Genomic DNA, 17,949 nt, shown 5'->3' with positions numbered 1-17,949 from the left:
ACCACATACGCAATTCCATCTCTCCCTTGATTACATCCTGGATTAGTGAACGTTGTAAACTATCTGAATTATTGAATTTTGTTTAAATGTAGAAGTTTGAGACATGGGAATGCAATGTCTCAAATGGAGGGATAATTGTACTAGTAAACAAACATTCCAAATCAATAATTACTAAAAAAAAAATTTAAACAAGAGAACTGTTTGAAATACATTGAACTGTCGAAAATACTTGTTTATCACCGCAGAAAGAACGTGTTGGAGATCTGGTGTTTACAGAGACGAGCCAAGTGGAACAGCCAAAGTGGACGGAGCCACACACCGACCATTGGAGGGACGAGATCATGGGTGCAGCAGACAACACAGCACCAGATCCATAAGCAATCTACAAGACGCAGGACTTCGTCTGTATTCAGGTTTTTGTATGCAGAGACAACAAACAAAGGCTTCAGTGCGCAAAGCATTATACTCTGCTACGATGAACGAGAGGCAGAGTCTACGGTGCGCAGAGTACCATACTCTGCAAAAAGAAATCAACGAGTTATCATCATCACAGCGATGACGGTAATATGGATGCTGAACACCTGTATTATGCACCGGACAATCGGTAACACGTGACAAAAGAGACAGCAGAGAGGCAAAGGTGATCTCGCCCAATCCATGTTCCAACAGATCAACATACACGACTGTGTGTACCGGTAAATGGAAAATAGAGGGAAGAAAATAAGTGATCGACTTGAAAGGTTATGAAATGTATAATGTGTAATGTATAATGTTACGGGCCCCAAGGTGGGACTGCCGTAGCAGGAATTGTAACCTGAAAATATTGTAGAAAAGCAAAAGAAAGGATGAACCGAGGTGCTGCTTTTCATGTCCAGATCACGTTTTTTTAATTGTTCTTAAACAAAAATAATAATACAATGTACAATTATTGTGCAGTTGTACAATACATTGTCACATTATGTCACGCATATACTTTCCCTGCTTTAAGTGACACATTTTCTTTTAATTCACATTTTAGATAAAACACAAATACCACTGTTCTGGTACAATAATATTAACTGGCTTACAACGTGGACATTAAACACGAAAAAATGTACTCTCTCAAACTGTCAAAGGTTAATTTACATTACTACAAATATAAAGCATCTCAAATGTAAAGTGTGTCTTATAAACTCCTGTACAAATGCCTAAACTCTTTGTCTAAGTTACAAAAATAAAATACTTTACATATAAATGCTTATAAAGCTGAATCAAAACCATAAAACCGGACTTCCCGAAATCTCGCGATGTTTCGGCTTTGAAATCTCGCGGGATTTCGGCCGCATGTTACTTTACTGCTTATTTGAAAGTTAACTTGCAAATACAAGCCGAAATGTACCAGTCAACATCACAACAGTACAAACTACTGATGAAACCTTAAGTAATGACCTTATAGTGCTATGTGTTGGTGGTTTGCACCGTGTACCGACCTGAAAATATTGTAGAAAAGCAAAAGAAAGGATGAACCGAGGTGCTGCTTTTCATGTCCAGATCACGTTTGACGTAAACAGGAAGTTCCGCCGTCAAAACCCAATCTGGTGCAACACCTTCTGCACAAAGGTTCCGCCCCACTAATCCAACTTACAAAAATCAGGAAAGCACTTAATTATGACACATACTATGTCTAAGTTAATGTCTTAGTATTAACCTACCAAAATAACATAAATATTTAATTACTGTAAAATACCAAATTACCAAATAATAATATAACTAAAAACAATGTGGTGACATATTTTGGGTGCACCACACGCTCCCCAACACAAAAGGTGGCTCCCGACACTTTAAAGCCCCAATTATGTTGACTCTCAATGAAAAATAAATGCATATACCTTCAATACACAAAACTAGGCATTGCATAAGGCACAGTTACTGTATAAGGCATAGTCTGGTATGGGATGTAAGGATTTACTTGGAATGGATGCATACCCCATGCTGGCATAACTTGTACCCCACATAGCCCAATATGACTCACAACTCCCTGTGATTGATATGAGGGCTGACCAAGGGAACTATAAGTAAGACTCTGTGGTGGCCTCCTCTCTCGTGTTGACCTCCTGAGGGACAACTCTTCTGTCTCCATCTGGTCCCCCTGTCCTGAGTCCATTTGAGTTGCAACTTGTTCAGTGTCTCTTTGAGGTTCAATTTGTTCTCCTTGTTCATTGTCATTTTCAGGGTTTTGGACAAGGTCAGTTTCATTTGGATATTGGTCCTCAATCAAAGTGCCTCTGTTAGTAATGTCTGCTTGTGGTTGGCTCACTTGTTCTCCGGGCACAACCACTTGAGATGATGCTGGAAAGGTTTGAGTGACTGTTCGGTTCTGTGGCCTTGTCACAACTGGAACTCTGAGCCAATAGCGCGTCCTAGAGTCACTTTCAGAGTCTGATGAGTCACTTCCACTGTCTCTGTCACTCTGATTTTGGTGAACTTTGCGAGGTTTCTTTTTTATTTTAACAGTCTCTTTGTGGTCTTCCTGAGCGATGCTCACAGGTAAGTCATTTACAAGATGGAGCAGGTTTCTGTGGAGAACTCTAGTTCTTTCCTCATTGTTCTCAGGAAACACTTTGTAGATGGGACTGTCATTGATCTGTTCTTTAACAATGTACACCGTTTGCTCCCAGTATGATCTGAGCTTTCCTGGTCCTCCCCTTTCACGTAAGTTGCGCACCAAGACACGATCGCCAGGTTCTAACACAACTCCTCTCACCTGTTGGTCATAATATTTTTTTCCACGGGCACTGGATTGTTGGCTGTTGTTTGAAGCGATATGGTAAGCTTCCTTCATTCTTTTTGCCCACTTTTGCACATATCCTTGTGGTGTCTCGTTATCTTTCTCTGTTTTAAGGCCAAACAAGAGGTCCACTGGTAGGCGGGGGTGGCGCCCAAACATTAAGAAGTGCGGTGAAAACCCTGTGGCCTCATGTTTTGTGCAATTATATGCATGAACGACTTGGGACAGAAAGTCTTTCCAGTTGCATTTTTCTTTTTCCTCCAATGTCCTTAACATTTGCAACAGAGTCCGATTAAATCGCTCTGCTGGATTCCCCTGTGGATGATATGGCGTCGTACGAGAACGGCCAACACTGGACAACTGCTGAAGGCCCTTGAATAGCCCATTCTCAAACTCTCGGCCTTGGTCATGATGCAGTCTGGCAGGGTAACCAAACCGAGGGATAAAATCATTGAACAGTCTTTCTGCAGCTGTTCTTGCTGACTTGTTTCGTGTTGGATACACTTGAGCAAAGCGCGTAAAGTGGTCCACAGCTACCAGAATATATTCGTAACCACCTTTGCTCTTTTCTAAGTGCATGAAGTCAATAGACACTAGTTCCATGGGTGCACTGCTGCTGATGCTGCCCATAGGTGCCCTTACATGAGTGGCAGGTTTCTTTTGTTTTATACATGGACACTTCCTTGTTACATAGGCCTCAATGTCCTTTTTCATAAAGGGCCAATAAAAACGGTCTCGGGCAAGGCAAATTACTCGTTCGGCCCCGAGATGACCCATGTCATTGTGGAGGTGTTTTAGCACAAGGTGTCTGTACTCTGCAGGTAATACAAGCTGTTGTCTACCCCCAGCTTCCCTGTATAACAAGTCATTCTGTATCACCAATTTTCCCCACTCACGCATTAGTCTTTTCACTAATCCATCTGCAGTTTGTTTGTCTTTGTCAGTTAGTATTGTCTTTGTCCCTTTTAGCTTAATAAGTTCTTTTATTGTAGCATCTTTCCTTTGTGCGTTCACGAGCTCTTCATGGCTAATACTGGGTAAGGCTGATTTGTCTGGTTCATTGCCTTGGTTGAGATTAAGGGCTGCTACATAGGCAATGTCACTCTTCTTGGCTGCCTCACTACCTTCCCAAGTGGCACAAACAATGTCTCTGCTAAACTCCTCTGTGCACTCCCCAACATAATTGTCAATGTCCAGCGGAAGGCGTGAAAGAGTGTCTGCATCCACATTACTTTTACCAGGCCTGTATTTGATGTTAAACCTGAAATCAGCAAGTTCACCCACCCACCTATGTCCCGTGGCGTTTAACTTTGCAGTGCTCATCACATATGTCAGCGGATTATTGTCTGTATACACCGTGAAGTCTGGGGCATAAAACAAATAATCCCTAAACTTTTCACAAACTGCCCATTTAAGAGCTAAAAACTCCAGTTTGCCAGAGTGCAGACAATAGTTCTTTTCAGCTGGGGTCAAAGTTCGTGAGCCGTATGCAATGACTTTCAGTTTACCACTTTGCCTTTGATATAACACGGCCCCTAGTCCTTTCTCGCAGGCATCAGTGTGCAGGACAAAAGGCAGCTCGAAGTTGGGATAGGACAAGACTGGTGGATTGGCTAAAATGTCTATGAGCTGTTTGAGGGTGTGGTCATGCTCACCTGTCCAGTTAATAGGAGTCTTGGATGGTAGCTGAGCACCTTTTCCCTTCTTGTTTTTCCCTTGAGTGCTCTCAGAACATCCTTTAACTTGCAACAGACCATACATTGGTTTAGCGATTCTGGAAAAGTCCTGAATATAAACACGGTAATAGCTTAAAAAGCCAAGGAGCTTTCTTAACTCGCCTACATTTGTCGGTTTCTTTTCGCTGAGTGACTTAACCGCATCAATGTCCTTTGGATCAATCCTGACTCCATTTGCTGAGACCAGCCTACCCACGTATCTGACCTCTGCTTTAAACAGTTCACATTTTGTTGGGCGGAGCTTGACTCCGTGTTGCTGTAATGCTCTTAGGACTTTGCGCATAGCTTCCACATGTCCATTAAAACTTTTGGAATAGCAAAGTATATCGTCCAGGTAGGGGATACAACAGTCATCACGCAGAGTGTTCAGCATTTCTTCCATGCTGCGCTGGAAGGCAGCAGGTGCATTACTAAGGCCAAAGGGGATCCTAACCCATTCATAAAGTCCCCAGGGTGAGATGAAGGCAGTCATGTGGCGGGATCCCTCGGCCATGTACCCCTGGTGGTAAGCTTTACCTTGGTCGAGAATACTAAACCAGCTGTGGCCCCCTAGGGTGTCAAGGAGGTCCTGGATACGTGGAAGTGGGTGGCGATCTGGCACTGTCTTTTGATTTAATAGTCTGTAATCAATACAAAGTCTTAAAGTACCATCTCGTTTTCGCACACATACAACCGGCGCAGAAAAGGGTGACTTCGATTTCACTATCCAGCCCCTTGCAAGTAAATCCTGAATATATTCTTTGACCTCTTTGTACAATGGTTTAGGAATAGCTGTGTAAGTACGCTGTACTGGAGTGGCATCTTTGAGATTAAGAGTCATTTGTAAAGTGGGAATATTGCCAATGTCACCGTCATCTTGAGCAAACGCACCAGACTCCTCAAATAACATTTGTTTCACCTCACTCTGTTGCTCAGGTGTCAAGTGACTAATGTCGACTGGAGGGTCCCAGCGAGCTGTCTTTGGTAGCTCCTGGTCTTGGCTGGACTTAGACACAGAGTCAACAGAGTGGATAAAAATGGGTGCTTCACAAATGTCCTTGAGGTTGTCCGTCTCAACTATTTTGGCAATAGGCTCAATAGAACCCAAAACTATTGAGCTGGGCAGAGTCACACTTTGTTTTGAATAGTTTGAAACAGGTATTCTGACATATGGTCTCTCTGTCTTTTGTATTTCTAAAAGCCCTGCTCCAACACTAAGTTGTTCAAGGTGGACATTGTCAAGTACAGGCTCAAACAATACAAGTGACTCTGTGGAACTAACACTCTCTGGAACTCTACATTTAATGTAAGCAACTTGACTTGGGTATACAGTAACACCTTTATACCCTACTTTAACAGTAGCAGGCTCATTTACTGGACGCGTTTGTGTCTGGATAAAGCTTACAAAGGCATGCACAGCAGAAATCTCAATTCCCATAGCTCTACCAATAAGTTCTATGAGTTTGTAGTTCCCCCCATTGTCTTTGATGAACTCGTGTATTACATTAAACCCTACAATGGGTTTTTCAATCTGGAGGCGGCTCACAAGGAAGGGTACACGTATAGATAGGTCTGGGTCATTGTTACCTTCTAGGTTGACTACTACCTCTACCCAACCATCATACGGTACTGAATCACCTGTGACCGCCCTCACATTGAGATCATCGTCCATCAGTTCACTTAAAGGTCTGATCTGTTGACCTGGTAAATACTTATTTAACCATGCATGGTCTATAAGACTCACCCCAGCCCCCGTGTCTAATACTACAGTCACAAGGTAACCTGCCATCATGCATTTGAGGTGTGATTGGCGGCCAACTAATGGAGCAACTAAACCACGTGGCTTTTCAGTGTCAACAGTCTCCTGTGAACTGGCATTACATTTGTCTGTTTTTGACTTATCTCTCTTTTTCTTTGTGTGGGACAGTTGAGTGTAGTCGATCAGGGGTGGTCCCTCTGCCCTGACCGCCTCCAGTTTCCCGACTGCTTGGTCCTCTTTAAGCACCCCACAGCGCGATGACCTCCTTCTCCGCAGACAAAACAGTGGTTGCAGTTTGGACTGTCCTGAGCAGCACATTGTTGACAGGTTTTGGGTCTTTGCACTTTCAACACAGCCTCCTTCCTTTCAGGAGTTGGAACAAGACCCGTTATTGCTTTTAGACTTTCCATAGCCTGAGTGAGTGCTTCGACTTGGGCACTGAGTCTCTGTAGTGTCAAGTCTTTGTTAATCTGGTTCACACTGACATTGTCCTTTTCTTTGCTCTGCTCAGTGTTAGTGGCATGTGCCTGAGCCACTTTTGTGAAACCACTACGACCAAGTCTGCGCTTTCTTTCACTCTCCTCTGTTGTAGTTTTTATTACTTGGCGGAGAAGTGCGTCATCACTAACAGTGGGATCTCCTAATAGTGTTTTTAGGTCTTGGCGAACACTTTCATGCTTTTCTCCTATTCCCTGACATATAGTGTTGAGAAATATGCACTGGATTGTGGACATATCATACCTAACTACTGTATCTGGTTGTCTTAGTGAGAAAAGGATCTTTTGTTTCAGTCCAATCATTCTGTATAGGAACTGCTGAGGTGTCTCATTTTCATGTTGTTTTGCGCACATCAAATCTTGAAAAAGTCCAGTACTACTCTTTTCACCTAAGTGAGACTGCAGGAAACTTTTAAACTCTGTGACTGTGATATCATCCTTTATTGTCAGCATGTCACGAAAGTTGCCTGGCTTAATCGCACGGAGTACTCCTCTGATTACTTCACTTTGAGTGTGATTTTCTTTGAGACCCTCATCAATTTGTTTACATATGCTATTGTAACTTATTTCAGATGTTGTATCACTTATCATTCCTCCGTGAATCTTAAAATCTTTACGAGACAGCAGTGGCAAATCTTTCATAGCTATCATGCTTTCACCACTGTGACTTGGAACACTGTGAAAAGGAGAGTTATCAACTACAAGTGGCCCACCTGCTGCTTGTAGGACTGGTGTTGCCTGCTGACTAATGGAATGACGCGTATTAACTGGAGATAGGTGGAGTCTCTCTTGTCCAGGAGAGGCTGCACCAGACAGGACTTGGTTAATTTGACTTTGAATATTCTCATAACGGGCGAGTAATGTCTGCATGTCTGTGTCCCTGGTGCTTGCTTGTTGCTGGGGAGTGGCCTGCTCACTACCACTTGCCTCAGCTCCTAAAAGCACAGAATCTTGACTGCGACTGGCGATGGCCCCATCTATGATGTCTTCAAGTCTCTTTAGTAATGGCAAGCCCTGGTCCTCCCGTCCCAGGATGGCTTGGCATGTCAAGTACATGGTGAGGTACTCAACACAGCTTTCTTCATCATCTTGGCTTAACTCTGTGGCATCAAGTCCTTCAATATCACCTAAAGGTGTTACGATGATATGAGCTTCAGTGGCTGTTAGCAGGTGAAGCTTTTTCTTAATGTTCCAAACTAGTATTTTTCTCTCGTCGGCCGACATACTGCTGGTCTCGGACGCTTGGGTTTGCAGTGCTGCACTCTGTAGGCTGGTGTACCCTTTCTTCACTGGTCACTGGCCCCTTTGCTGCACACTGGATCACCCCTGGCACCGGAACATGCAGTCGTTGTGGTCCCAACGTTCTGTATCACTAGATCAGCAGTGACCCATGGACAGATGGTGTGCTGATCCCGGACGAGCCCCCATGATCTGTTACGGGCCCCAAGGTGGGACTGCCGTAGCAGGAATTGTAACCTGAAAATATTGTAGAAAAGCAAAAGAAAGGATGAACCGAGGTGCTGCTTTTCATGTCCAGATCACGTTTTTTTAATTGTTCTTAAACAAAAATAATAATACAATGTACAATTATTGTGCAGTTGTACAATACATTGTCACATTATGTCACGCATATACTTTCCCTGCTTTAAGTGACACATTTTCTTTTAATTCACATTTTAGATAAAACACAAATACCACTGTTCTGGTACAATAATATTAACTGGCTTACAACGTGGACATTAAACACGAAAAAATGTACTCTCTCAAACTGTCAAAGGTTAATTTACATTACTACAAATATAAAGCATCTCAAATGTAAAGTGTGTCTTATAAACTCCTGTACAAATGCCTAAACTCTTTGTCTAAGTTACAAAAATAAAATACTTTACATATAAATGCTTATAAAGCTGAATCAAAACCATAAAACCGGACTTCCCGAAATCTCGCGATGTTTCGGCTTTGAAATCTCGCGGGATTTCGGCCGCATGTTACTTTACTGCTTATTTGAAAGTTAACTTGCAAATACAAGCCGAAATGTACCAGTCAACATCACAACAGTACAAACTACTGATGAAACCTTAAGTAATGACCTTATAGTGCTATGTGTTGGTGGTTTGCACCGTGTACCGACCTGAAAATATTGTAGAAAAGCAAAAGAAAGGATGAACCGAGGTGCTGCTTTTCATGTCCAGATCACGTTTGACGTAAACAGGAAGTTCCGCCGTCAAAACCCAATCTGGTGCAACACCTTCTGCACAAAGGTTCCGCCCCACTAATCCAACTTACAAAAATCAGGAAAGCACTTAATTATGACACATACTATGTCTAAGTTAATGTCTTAGTATTAACCTACCAAAATAACATAAATATTTAATTACTGTAAAATACCAAATTACCAAATAATAATATAACTAAAAACAATGTGGTGACATATTTTGGGTGCACCACATAATGTATAATTGACATGACAGTAGCTGAAGAAACACAATGGCATATTGTTGCCACCGTTGTTTACACTAACTAAGAGAGTTTTTTATCTGCTACAACATAACAACATGCAATGTTAATGAGATTATGAATTGAGATGGGAAATGTACCAGTTCATATGTGTCATAGGTGTGACCGAAGCGAGCAGCGGAAGAAGGTCTCTTAAGAACCCAAGCACCTGGACATATGGTGATGTGGGCACACAGTGCTGAGAGGGCACTTGGAAGCCAAAGGGACTAGGACGTTGTGCCTATGTATCTCTTTTGTGGCCATAACCATAACCATAACCCAGAACCATACCGCAAGGGCAAGGTTGAGAGATTAGTGGACGGTCTGATCCCAGTAGCACCTGATAGTATGTATTGGATTTTATTGGGGTGTCCAGAGGTCCCTAACGACTCAAACTGACTGACCAGAGAGCAGCGGGTTTAAGGGCTTTCTGCTTGTACTTCTATATTTCCCATCACATCGCACAAAATTATGGACAGAATAAATTGTCTGTTTGTCAAATTACAGAGACTGACCAATCTGACTCAAGATTTAGGACAGTAATGCAGTAGACATGTTGTGGGCCGAGAGAAAAGGAGTGTGTTCAATGTTTGAAATATGCATAACCTTTTGTGTGTAAAAGTGTCATTTTTAACCTATATGAAAGTCATGTTGAAAACTGAAAAGAGTAATATGTTTGGCATATGAGACAGTAGACTAATGCTTTGATAAACAGGAGGGAAATGTGATAAAATGTAAATATATGATTATTATTTCTGTGATGTATTTTATCTGCATAATAGTGATATATTATCTGCATCATTAGTCTAAGAGAAAAACAGCATGTGACAAACTGAATTTGTGAAGGTGTCGTAAAGATGGGCCAAATAATGTTTACCCCAGGGGGGGTAACACCCCCAGGGGAGTTGGATAAACATTACCCAAGGCTTTATCTCTACAGACTGTTGTAAAAGACAAGTGCCTTGATGTGAAGCTGACCAATGAGAAATGTGACCCGCCTATTTCATGATTTCTAATAAAACCAACCTGCATGAGAAAAAACGTGAGACCAGGAGGGTCACCGGGCTGCTTACAACAGCCTGAGTGCAATGCAAATGATGTGTCACTCTCTCCCCCTATTTATAACAAATAAAACACCGTGACGATGTGCTCTGTGCTTCCATATTCTTGATAATGTATGAAATGTATTTCTGAAGCGTGTTTTAGGCTCACAGATTCATTATAAAACCGCAGTAAAAGTTCACTCTGTGAGGCTTCATTACATGTGCCGCATGAAGAGGGCACTTCTGAGCCCGGCCGTGTGTGGACAGGTGCGCTATCTTCTTCGTTATCATTTTGTGTGCAGAATCTGGACAACATGGACAATTACATTTCGGAGTTAAAACGTTTAGCAAATCTTGATTTTCAATTGAAGAAAGAGGTTCTAACTAAAGGAAGGCCTACACCGGAGCTGAAAGGGTTGCTTCAGACGGGAAAGAACGTTACGCATTCTTTTCAAACGGAGTGGTACGTCCGAAAAACGCTGGCTGTGTGGATGTCCGACGAGAAGCCGCCTTTTCTGCTTCCCCTGTCTTTTATTTTCAACAGGTGACAATGTCTCAACTCAAAATGGATATTGTGACATGAAGAACTTGCCTAGAAGCCTGAATAAGCACGAACATTCAGTCTCTCACATTCAAAGTGAGATCGCTTTGAAAACTTTTCGGGCATCAAGGATAGACCTGGCTTTTGATGAAAAGCGCAAAACATAACAGAGCTCTTCGCTCTCAAAATGCTGGCCTTCTGGTGGTCCCAAGAGTCTCTAAAAGTACTGTAGGAGGTAGAGTGTTTAGCTACCAAGCGCCTGTGTTATGGAATCAGCTCCCTGTCCATGTTAAAGAGGCCGACACAGTCTCTTCATTTAAGACCAGGCTTAAAACGTTCCTCTTTGAAATCGCTTATGGTCAGGCCAGTTAGGAACAGAAATATAAACCCACAGCTTCAGCTACACTGCCCTAGGAGCAACTATGCTGGGGGAAGTATGACAGCTTGAGCACTATCCTCTTCTTCTGACTACTTATTCTATCAAACAATATTTATTTTTTAATTCCACTTGCAAACTGTTCACCGCCTTCTTTTTCTTTTTCTCACTCCTGAGGACCTGTGGACCCAGATGCCCCTCCCCTGGTGAAGTGGTCCCTGCCCCGTATGGACGGTCCCTCATCTGCCTGAAGAGTGGGTCCAGCTCGGCTCAGACGGTCCCTCATCTGCCTGAAGAGTGGGTTCAGCTCCAGTCTCCCTCGCGTCCGTCTGTCCGTCTGTGAGAATCAGATCCCCCTTCACTCTGGAACTCCTCCAGGTTTCTACTTTTCCCAAGGAGGTTTTTTGTAGTTTTTCCTGGCCGAGAAGGAATGTCTAAGGACAGAGGACTCTGGGACATCGTCCCTCGCCACCACAGACATTGTTGTTTCATTTCTCACTGTGGCCCTCAGAGGCAGCTGTTGTTGTGAATTTGGGCCTTACAAAATAAATTGATTTGATTTTACACTCAACATCAGCCTGCACAATGCAAAGGAAAAGGAAAACCGTAGCTAAACAGCAGCTGGCCTTTCGTGGGAATAAAGAGCGCGCAGGCTCCGCTAATCGTGGGAACTACGTGGAGCTGTTACACACGTTAGCTGAGAAAGACGAAAGGCAGACGAAATATTTAACAACATCCACTGTGTTTTCTGGCTTGTCAAATAGAATCCAACATGATCCAATCGAAGCAGTCGCTGATGTCATCAGAAATGATATTCAAGGTGAAATTGCTGCAGCATTATTTGTAGCAGTAGAAGAAGACAAGACAACGGACGTGACAAACAACGCGCAGATATCTGTCATTTTGCTTTATGTAGTAAAGACTGAAGTATCTTGTGAAGTGAAGGAGGCGTTTTTGGGGTTTGACCACGTGAGCGTCCACAAGTCCACAAAGCGCACTCACTTAATGGATGAGGTGGTGAAGCGACGTTTACCCAGAGCAGCGCCTACCAGATGGAGCTCTAATTCTAGGTTGATTCAGACAATAAGCATGTACCAAACTGATCTGCGTGCATTATTCCACATCATGGAGGAAAATCCTGACAACTGGGATCATGAGACTTTAATGATGGCATCAGGATATGATTGATGGCTGTCAAAAGCATCAACATGCTTATGCTTATGACATATGAGGACATTTTCTGTGAAACAGATGCAATTTTTAGAGTGCTACAAAACAAAGTGTTGAATATCCAATATTGTTGTGCGCGCATCCGTGACACACATTACGTTCTAGAACTCAAAAGACAGGAGTTTGATCGTTTTTATGAGAGATTTGAGCAGAAATGCAGCGCACTTGGCCTGACAGACACAACACGGACAGCGTCAGTCAGAGATGAACGAAGGCAATGGTTCTGTAACATTTTTGACAACATCAGTGATCACATTAAAGCCAGGTTTGATCATTTTGGTGAGCTAGCTTTCCTTGGTTTAAACTTAAGTGGATTGTACAAAATGTTGTGAAATGTCTCAACATTTTGATGACACAAAACTGCAGAGCCTGTCAAAATATACAAGGTTGTTTGACTTTGTGAGACTAAAGGCGGATCTAGTGGGACTGTAGCACACAAACAGTGAGGAATGAATGCAAGTCTCCTGCAGCTTCTCCTCTTTTTGGTCCAGAACGACCTCACCCAGACTGTTCCAGAGGCAACTAAGCTACTCCAGTTAGTGCTCACAATACCAGCAACAACAGCATCTGTGGAGAGGTCCATCTCAGCATTAAAAATAATCAAAAAATTCAACCCATTCTCAAAGCTCTTCATTGGCTGTCAGTCTCCAACCAAATACAATTAAAAATGTTAGTGCCGAATCACTTGTGAGCTGGAAAGATGGATACTTGGTAGCACGCCAAAATGCAAAGGCCGGAAACAAGTATGTTTGTGATGGAGAAAGCTGTCCAGACAGGTGCTGTAACAAAAAAGGGAGACATGGCAAGGGCATGTGAAACAGTACCGATTTGATTGACTGGTATGAAAACAGGCTTGGTACCTAATAAAATTGAATGCTAGTATTGAGACGAGGAAAGGGTGTTTTATAAGTATGTGGAGGAACTGGACTTTGGCAGCTGGAGTCCTTTTCAGCGCTGCACTTAAGAGCAGCGTCAAAACTCTCTGTCACTTGACGACTTCACCCGACCCATCAAAAATCTTCCACGACCGACCCTAAGTTTAAAGATGAATGTTCTTTACAGACAGTATTGCAGGCGAGCCATAAATCTGTTTTTTGCTTTTATTCAGACAGATGTTACAGTAAATATGCTGTAGAGAGAAAGCATGCATTTAACTTCACATTCTGCAAAAGACTTAACATAATTGAATTGTTTTCTTTCATCACAGTTTATATTCACATGTAAATAAAGTGTAAACATGATGTAAATAAAGATATAATGCAGTTCCCATATCATGTGTGCTTGTGAATGCTCTGTGTGTAAAGCTTACAATATCACTATCAGAATGTATGCATGTTTACCCCACACATGTTCACAACATATAAACATGTATATTGTCCACAATATCTTTAAAACAGTTTTGCTTTTGTCAAATTCTTAAATAATATCTTTCCAGACAGAATAATTCTGAAAGCAGATCTGAACCAGCTGTAGAAGAAGGCATAGATAAATGGGTTGAGCCCTGAGTTGGTCCATGCAAACCATTTAAAAGCTTCAAATACAGAGTCAGAAACTGTGTAATCAATAAAAGGCAAACAGGTCATGGAGATAAGAAAAGGAGCCCAGCAGAGGAAGAAAACCCCAACCACAATCGCCAGAGTGCGAGTAGCCTTTTTTTCCATTCTGCTCACTGTCACACCTGAGCTAGTGCTCTGAATGCTGCGTGCCTGTCTCCAAGCAACAAGTAAAATCTTTGTGTAAATTGGAAACATGATAAGGATAGGGATGTATAAGCCAGTAATGGCACCAATCAAATTTAAACTGGAATTTTGGAAAAAAGCACATCTTCGTTCTGACTTTCCTCTCGCCTCCCCTCTAGTGGTGATAATGATTCCACATAATGCAGCACCAGTCCATGTGATTAAGATCATGATTCCAACAGTATTAAAAGTAATTTTGGTTCTGTAGCTGAGAGGCTGGCACACTGCAAAGTATCTATCAATAGAGATGAAGCATAGATTCAATATTGAACTAATAGAAAGCATTATATCAATTGTAGCACGCATTTTACATAATTGAACATACCAACAGGGATTCACAAATAAAACAGTGCTAAAAGGCAGCACAACAGCTCCAACAAGCAGGTCAGATACAGCCAAAGAAAGGACCAGGCAGTTTGACGGAGTGTGGAGCTGTTGGAAGTAAATAATAGCCATTATAACAAGCAGGTTCCCACACATTATCACAATAGAATTTGTCCCTAAAACAAAGCTTAATAGTGAAGTTCTAAATGATTCAAGCACTTTTACAGATCTATTGCAGGGATTTGTAACATTGTTGGCTTCCATTTAATAAAAGAACTAATCGCTTGGATGTGTGGCAGTTATGCCAAGTGCCTGGTGGCTGGGCATGTTTAAATGTACAAGATTTCAGCATCTGTGAGGGGAGGGACTAGGAGTGATTAATACACAACTATGGATATATGGTCATCATTCTATTGTGGGTAATTGTTGTTAAAAGTATATGCTCTGCTTTCATTGTTCATGTTTATTGTCCATCATGTTCATTCATAAGAAGTTTGTTTTATCAGCACAATCCTGTAGTGAAATAAATACAGACATAATTTAATAAGTTGTCAGTAACCCCCCCAATATGAATCACTTATTTGCAAAATTTGAATTTTGCAAGAAATCTTTGGAGAATCTAGTCGTTGAGTCAACCATCAACCAGTTAAACCAGTTTCTCCCAGGACCTTCAGGTGGCTGAGCTTGCCTCAAGGCTCTTTCCACTCTGAACCAGGACGTTCTTACTGTGGAGCGAGAGTGCTAACGCTTATGAAAAAACTCACCTTATTGAAAATAAGGTAAGCTAATTAGGCCCGAGCGCCACAAGCTGGCGAGAGGCCTATTAATCTCGTAAGGCCGTGCAAAGCACGGCTGCGAAAGTGCGCACGTAGTGCGCACGAAATCGAGCGCGAAGCGCTCGCCCACTTCCAAACACTCACTAACGCACTCCTTCACTCATGCACGCCCCGTGCATACTAATTAGTAGTAGGAAAATGGAACATTACCGTTGTAAACGGGCGAAGCCCGTGCAAAAGTGCGCACTAAACGAGCACTTTACATTGGGATGACGACCGCGATATTTGAAAAATGGGAAACATTGTTTTCGCATCGGAATATTATTCTTTCTTTCTTTCTTTCTTCTTCTTCTCGGGACCAACCCCCCTATTTTTCACCCAGTGAACATTGACGAAAAGTCACAAAAATTTGCACGCCTCTAAAAATCGTGCCTCTCTACATTCTGGCTATTTCCCTTTTCTAAAATAAAAAAAATTGGCGCGTCAGCGCCCCCAAATGTACCAAAAATGCATTGAGAGATGGGAAATGACCCAAAAAAAATCTGATCGTAGAATCATGAAATTTGGCGCAGAGGTAGATGGTGACAAGAGAAGTAAAAAATATTATTACGGCAACGCCGTCCGCCCAACCAAATGTCGGCCATATTGCTTAAAAAATGGCTAAACATGACTTCGGAGTTTTTCCAAACGTCGTACTTTTACGAACTCCTCCCAGGGCGTTGGCCCTAAAAAGCTGAAATTTGGTGAAAATGCTACTGAGGAGTGGGACATCAAAAGTTATCCAAATTACATTGATACCTCTCACGGTCTCTGTGCGGCGAAGCCGCAAACTGTAGCTAGAATTTCAGAAATCTCCCATATTTAAAATTTCTGCCGTTTGCCCAGATAAAGTCCGAATTGCGTCAAATTAGAATCAGTTGTTAAACTCTTTGCCCTAAACCTACTTGAAGTGAAATAAATTCATTTGGCGCCACAGCGCCCCCTACAGATTTTATATGGAGGTTAAATGTTTAGTTTTGCGAAATTATATGAAATTTGACACACAACTCAATTTTAGCATCCCCATCAAAAAAGTCAATGACTCATGTCATAATTGTTATGGCGTTGCCGTAACGATGACCGAAACCTTTCATGTTATTCCAATGGGGAAATCGCCAGAACATGTTTACACTTTAGACTTTCACAAACTCCTCCCAGGGCGTCAGCCCTATTAACCTGAAATTTGGTGAGACTCATCTTCAAGACCATCAAAAGTTATCCACATTTTCATTCAAAGAGTCACGGTGTCTGTGCGGCAAAGCCACACATTTTGCCAAGAATTCAAAATAAAATAGCTTTTTGATGGTAAAACAAAGGGGAGAAGATGTGACAGCGTCACAGATTCAGCAGTAGGCGTAATAAAAGGACAATTGGGGCGCGTTAGCGCCCCCTCCTCTTGCGGCGTGGCGGCGGTGTGGCGGCGGCGTGGCGGCGGCGTGGCGAGGGCCGATCATTGCCGCTTGCGGCTATATTTCTTTCTTCTTCTTCTTCTTCTCGGGACCAACCCCCCTATTTTTCACCCAGTGAACATTGACGAAAAGTCACAAAAATGTTCACACCTCTAAAAATCGTGCCTCTCTACATTCTGGCTATTTCCCTTTTCTAAAATAAAAAAATTGGCGCGTCAGCGCCCCCAAATGTACCAAAAATGCATTGAGAGATGGGAAATGACCCAAAAAAAATCTGAGCGTAGAATCATGAAATTTGGCGCCGAGGTAGATGGTGACAAGAGAAGTAAAAAATATTATTACGGCAACGCCGTCCGCCCTACCAAATGTCGGCCATATTGCTTCAAAAATGGCTAAACATGACTTCGGAGTTTTTCCAAACGTCGTACTTTTACAAACTCCTCCCAGGGCGTTGGCCCTAAAAAGCTGAAATTTGGTGAAAATGCTACTGAGGAGTGGGACATCAAAAGTTATCCAAATTACATTGATACCTCTCACGGTCTCTGTGCGGCGAAGCCGCAAACTGTAGCTAGAATTTCAGAAATCTCCCATATTTAAAATTTCTGCCGTTTGCGCAGATAAAGTCCGAATTGCGTCAAATTAGAATCAGTTGTTAAACTCTTTGCCCTAAACCTACTTGAAGTGAAATAAATTCATTTGGCGCCACAGCGCCCCCTACAGATTTTATATGGAGGTTAAATGTTTAGTTTTGCGAAATTATATGAAATTTGACACACAACTCAATTTTAGCATTCCCATCAAAAAAGTCAATGAGACCCATGTCATAATTGTTATGGCGTTGCCGTAACGATGACCGAAACCTTTCATGTTATTCCAATGGGGAAATCGCCAGAACATGTTTACACTTTAGACTTTCACAAACTCCTCCCAGGGCGTCAGCCCTATTAACCTGAAATTTGGTGAGACTCATCTTCAGGGGTGGACCATCAAAAGTTATCCACATTTTCATTCAAAGAGTCACGGTGTCTGTGCGGCAAAGCCACACATTTTGCCAAGAATTCAAAATAAAATAGCTTTTTGATGGTAAAACAAAGGGGAGAAGATGTGACAGCGTCACAGATTCAGCAGTAGGCGTAATAAAAGGACAATTGGGGCGCGTTAGCGCCCCCTCCTCTTGCGGCGTGGCGGCGGTGTGGCGGCGGCGTGGCGGCGGCGTGGCGGCGGCGTGGCGAGGGCCG

General features: G+C 42.5%; 1 protein-coding gene across 1 annotated transcript; it reads right to left on the bottom strand.

Annotated features, from left to right (window-relative positions):
* Positions 1-13,812: 13,812 nt before the first annotated feature.
* Positions 13,813-14,643, bottom strand: LOC140363521 (trace amine-associated receptor 1-like). Its single transcript, XM_072450134.1, has one exon. It carries the CDS (start codon positions 14,641-14,643, stop codon positions 13,813-13,815), a length of 831 nt encoding a protein of 276 aa, XP_072306235.1.
* Positions 14,644-17,949: the final 3,306 nt, after the last annotated feature.

The sequence above is a fragment of the Eucyclogobius newberryi genome, unplaced genomic scaffold (assembly GCF_026437365.1).
Source record: "Eucyclogobius newberryi isolate DKJ021-1_F unplaced genomic scaffold, fEucNew1.0.hap1 SCAF_1, whole genome shotgun sequence".
NCBI classification, from domain to species: Eukaryota; Metazoa; Chordata; class Actinopteri; order Gobiiformes; family Gobiidae; genus Eucyclogobius; species Eucyclogobius newberryi.
The sequence above is the reverse complement of the archived record's forward strand: the minus strand, read 5'-3'. Positions and strand labels throughout refer to the sequence as shown.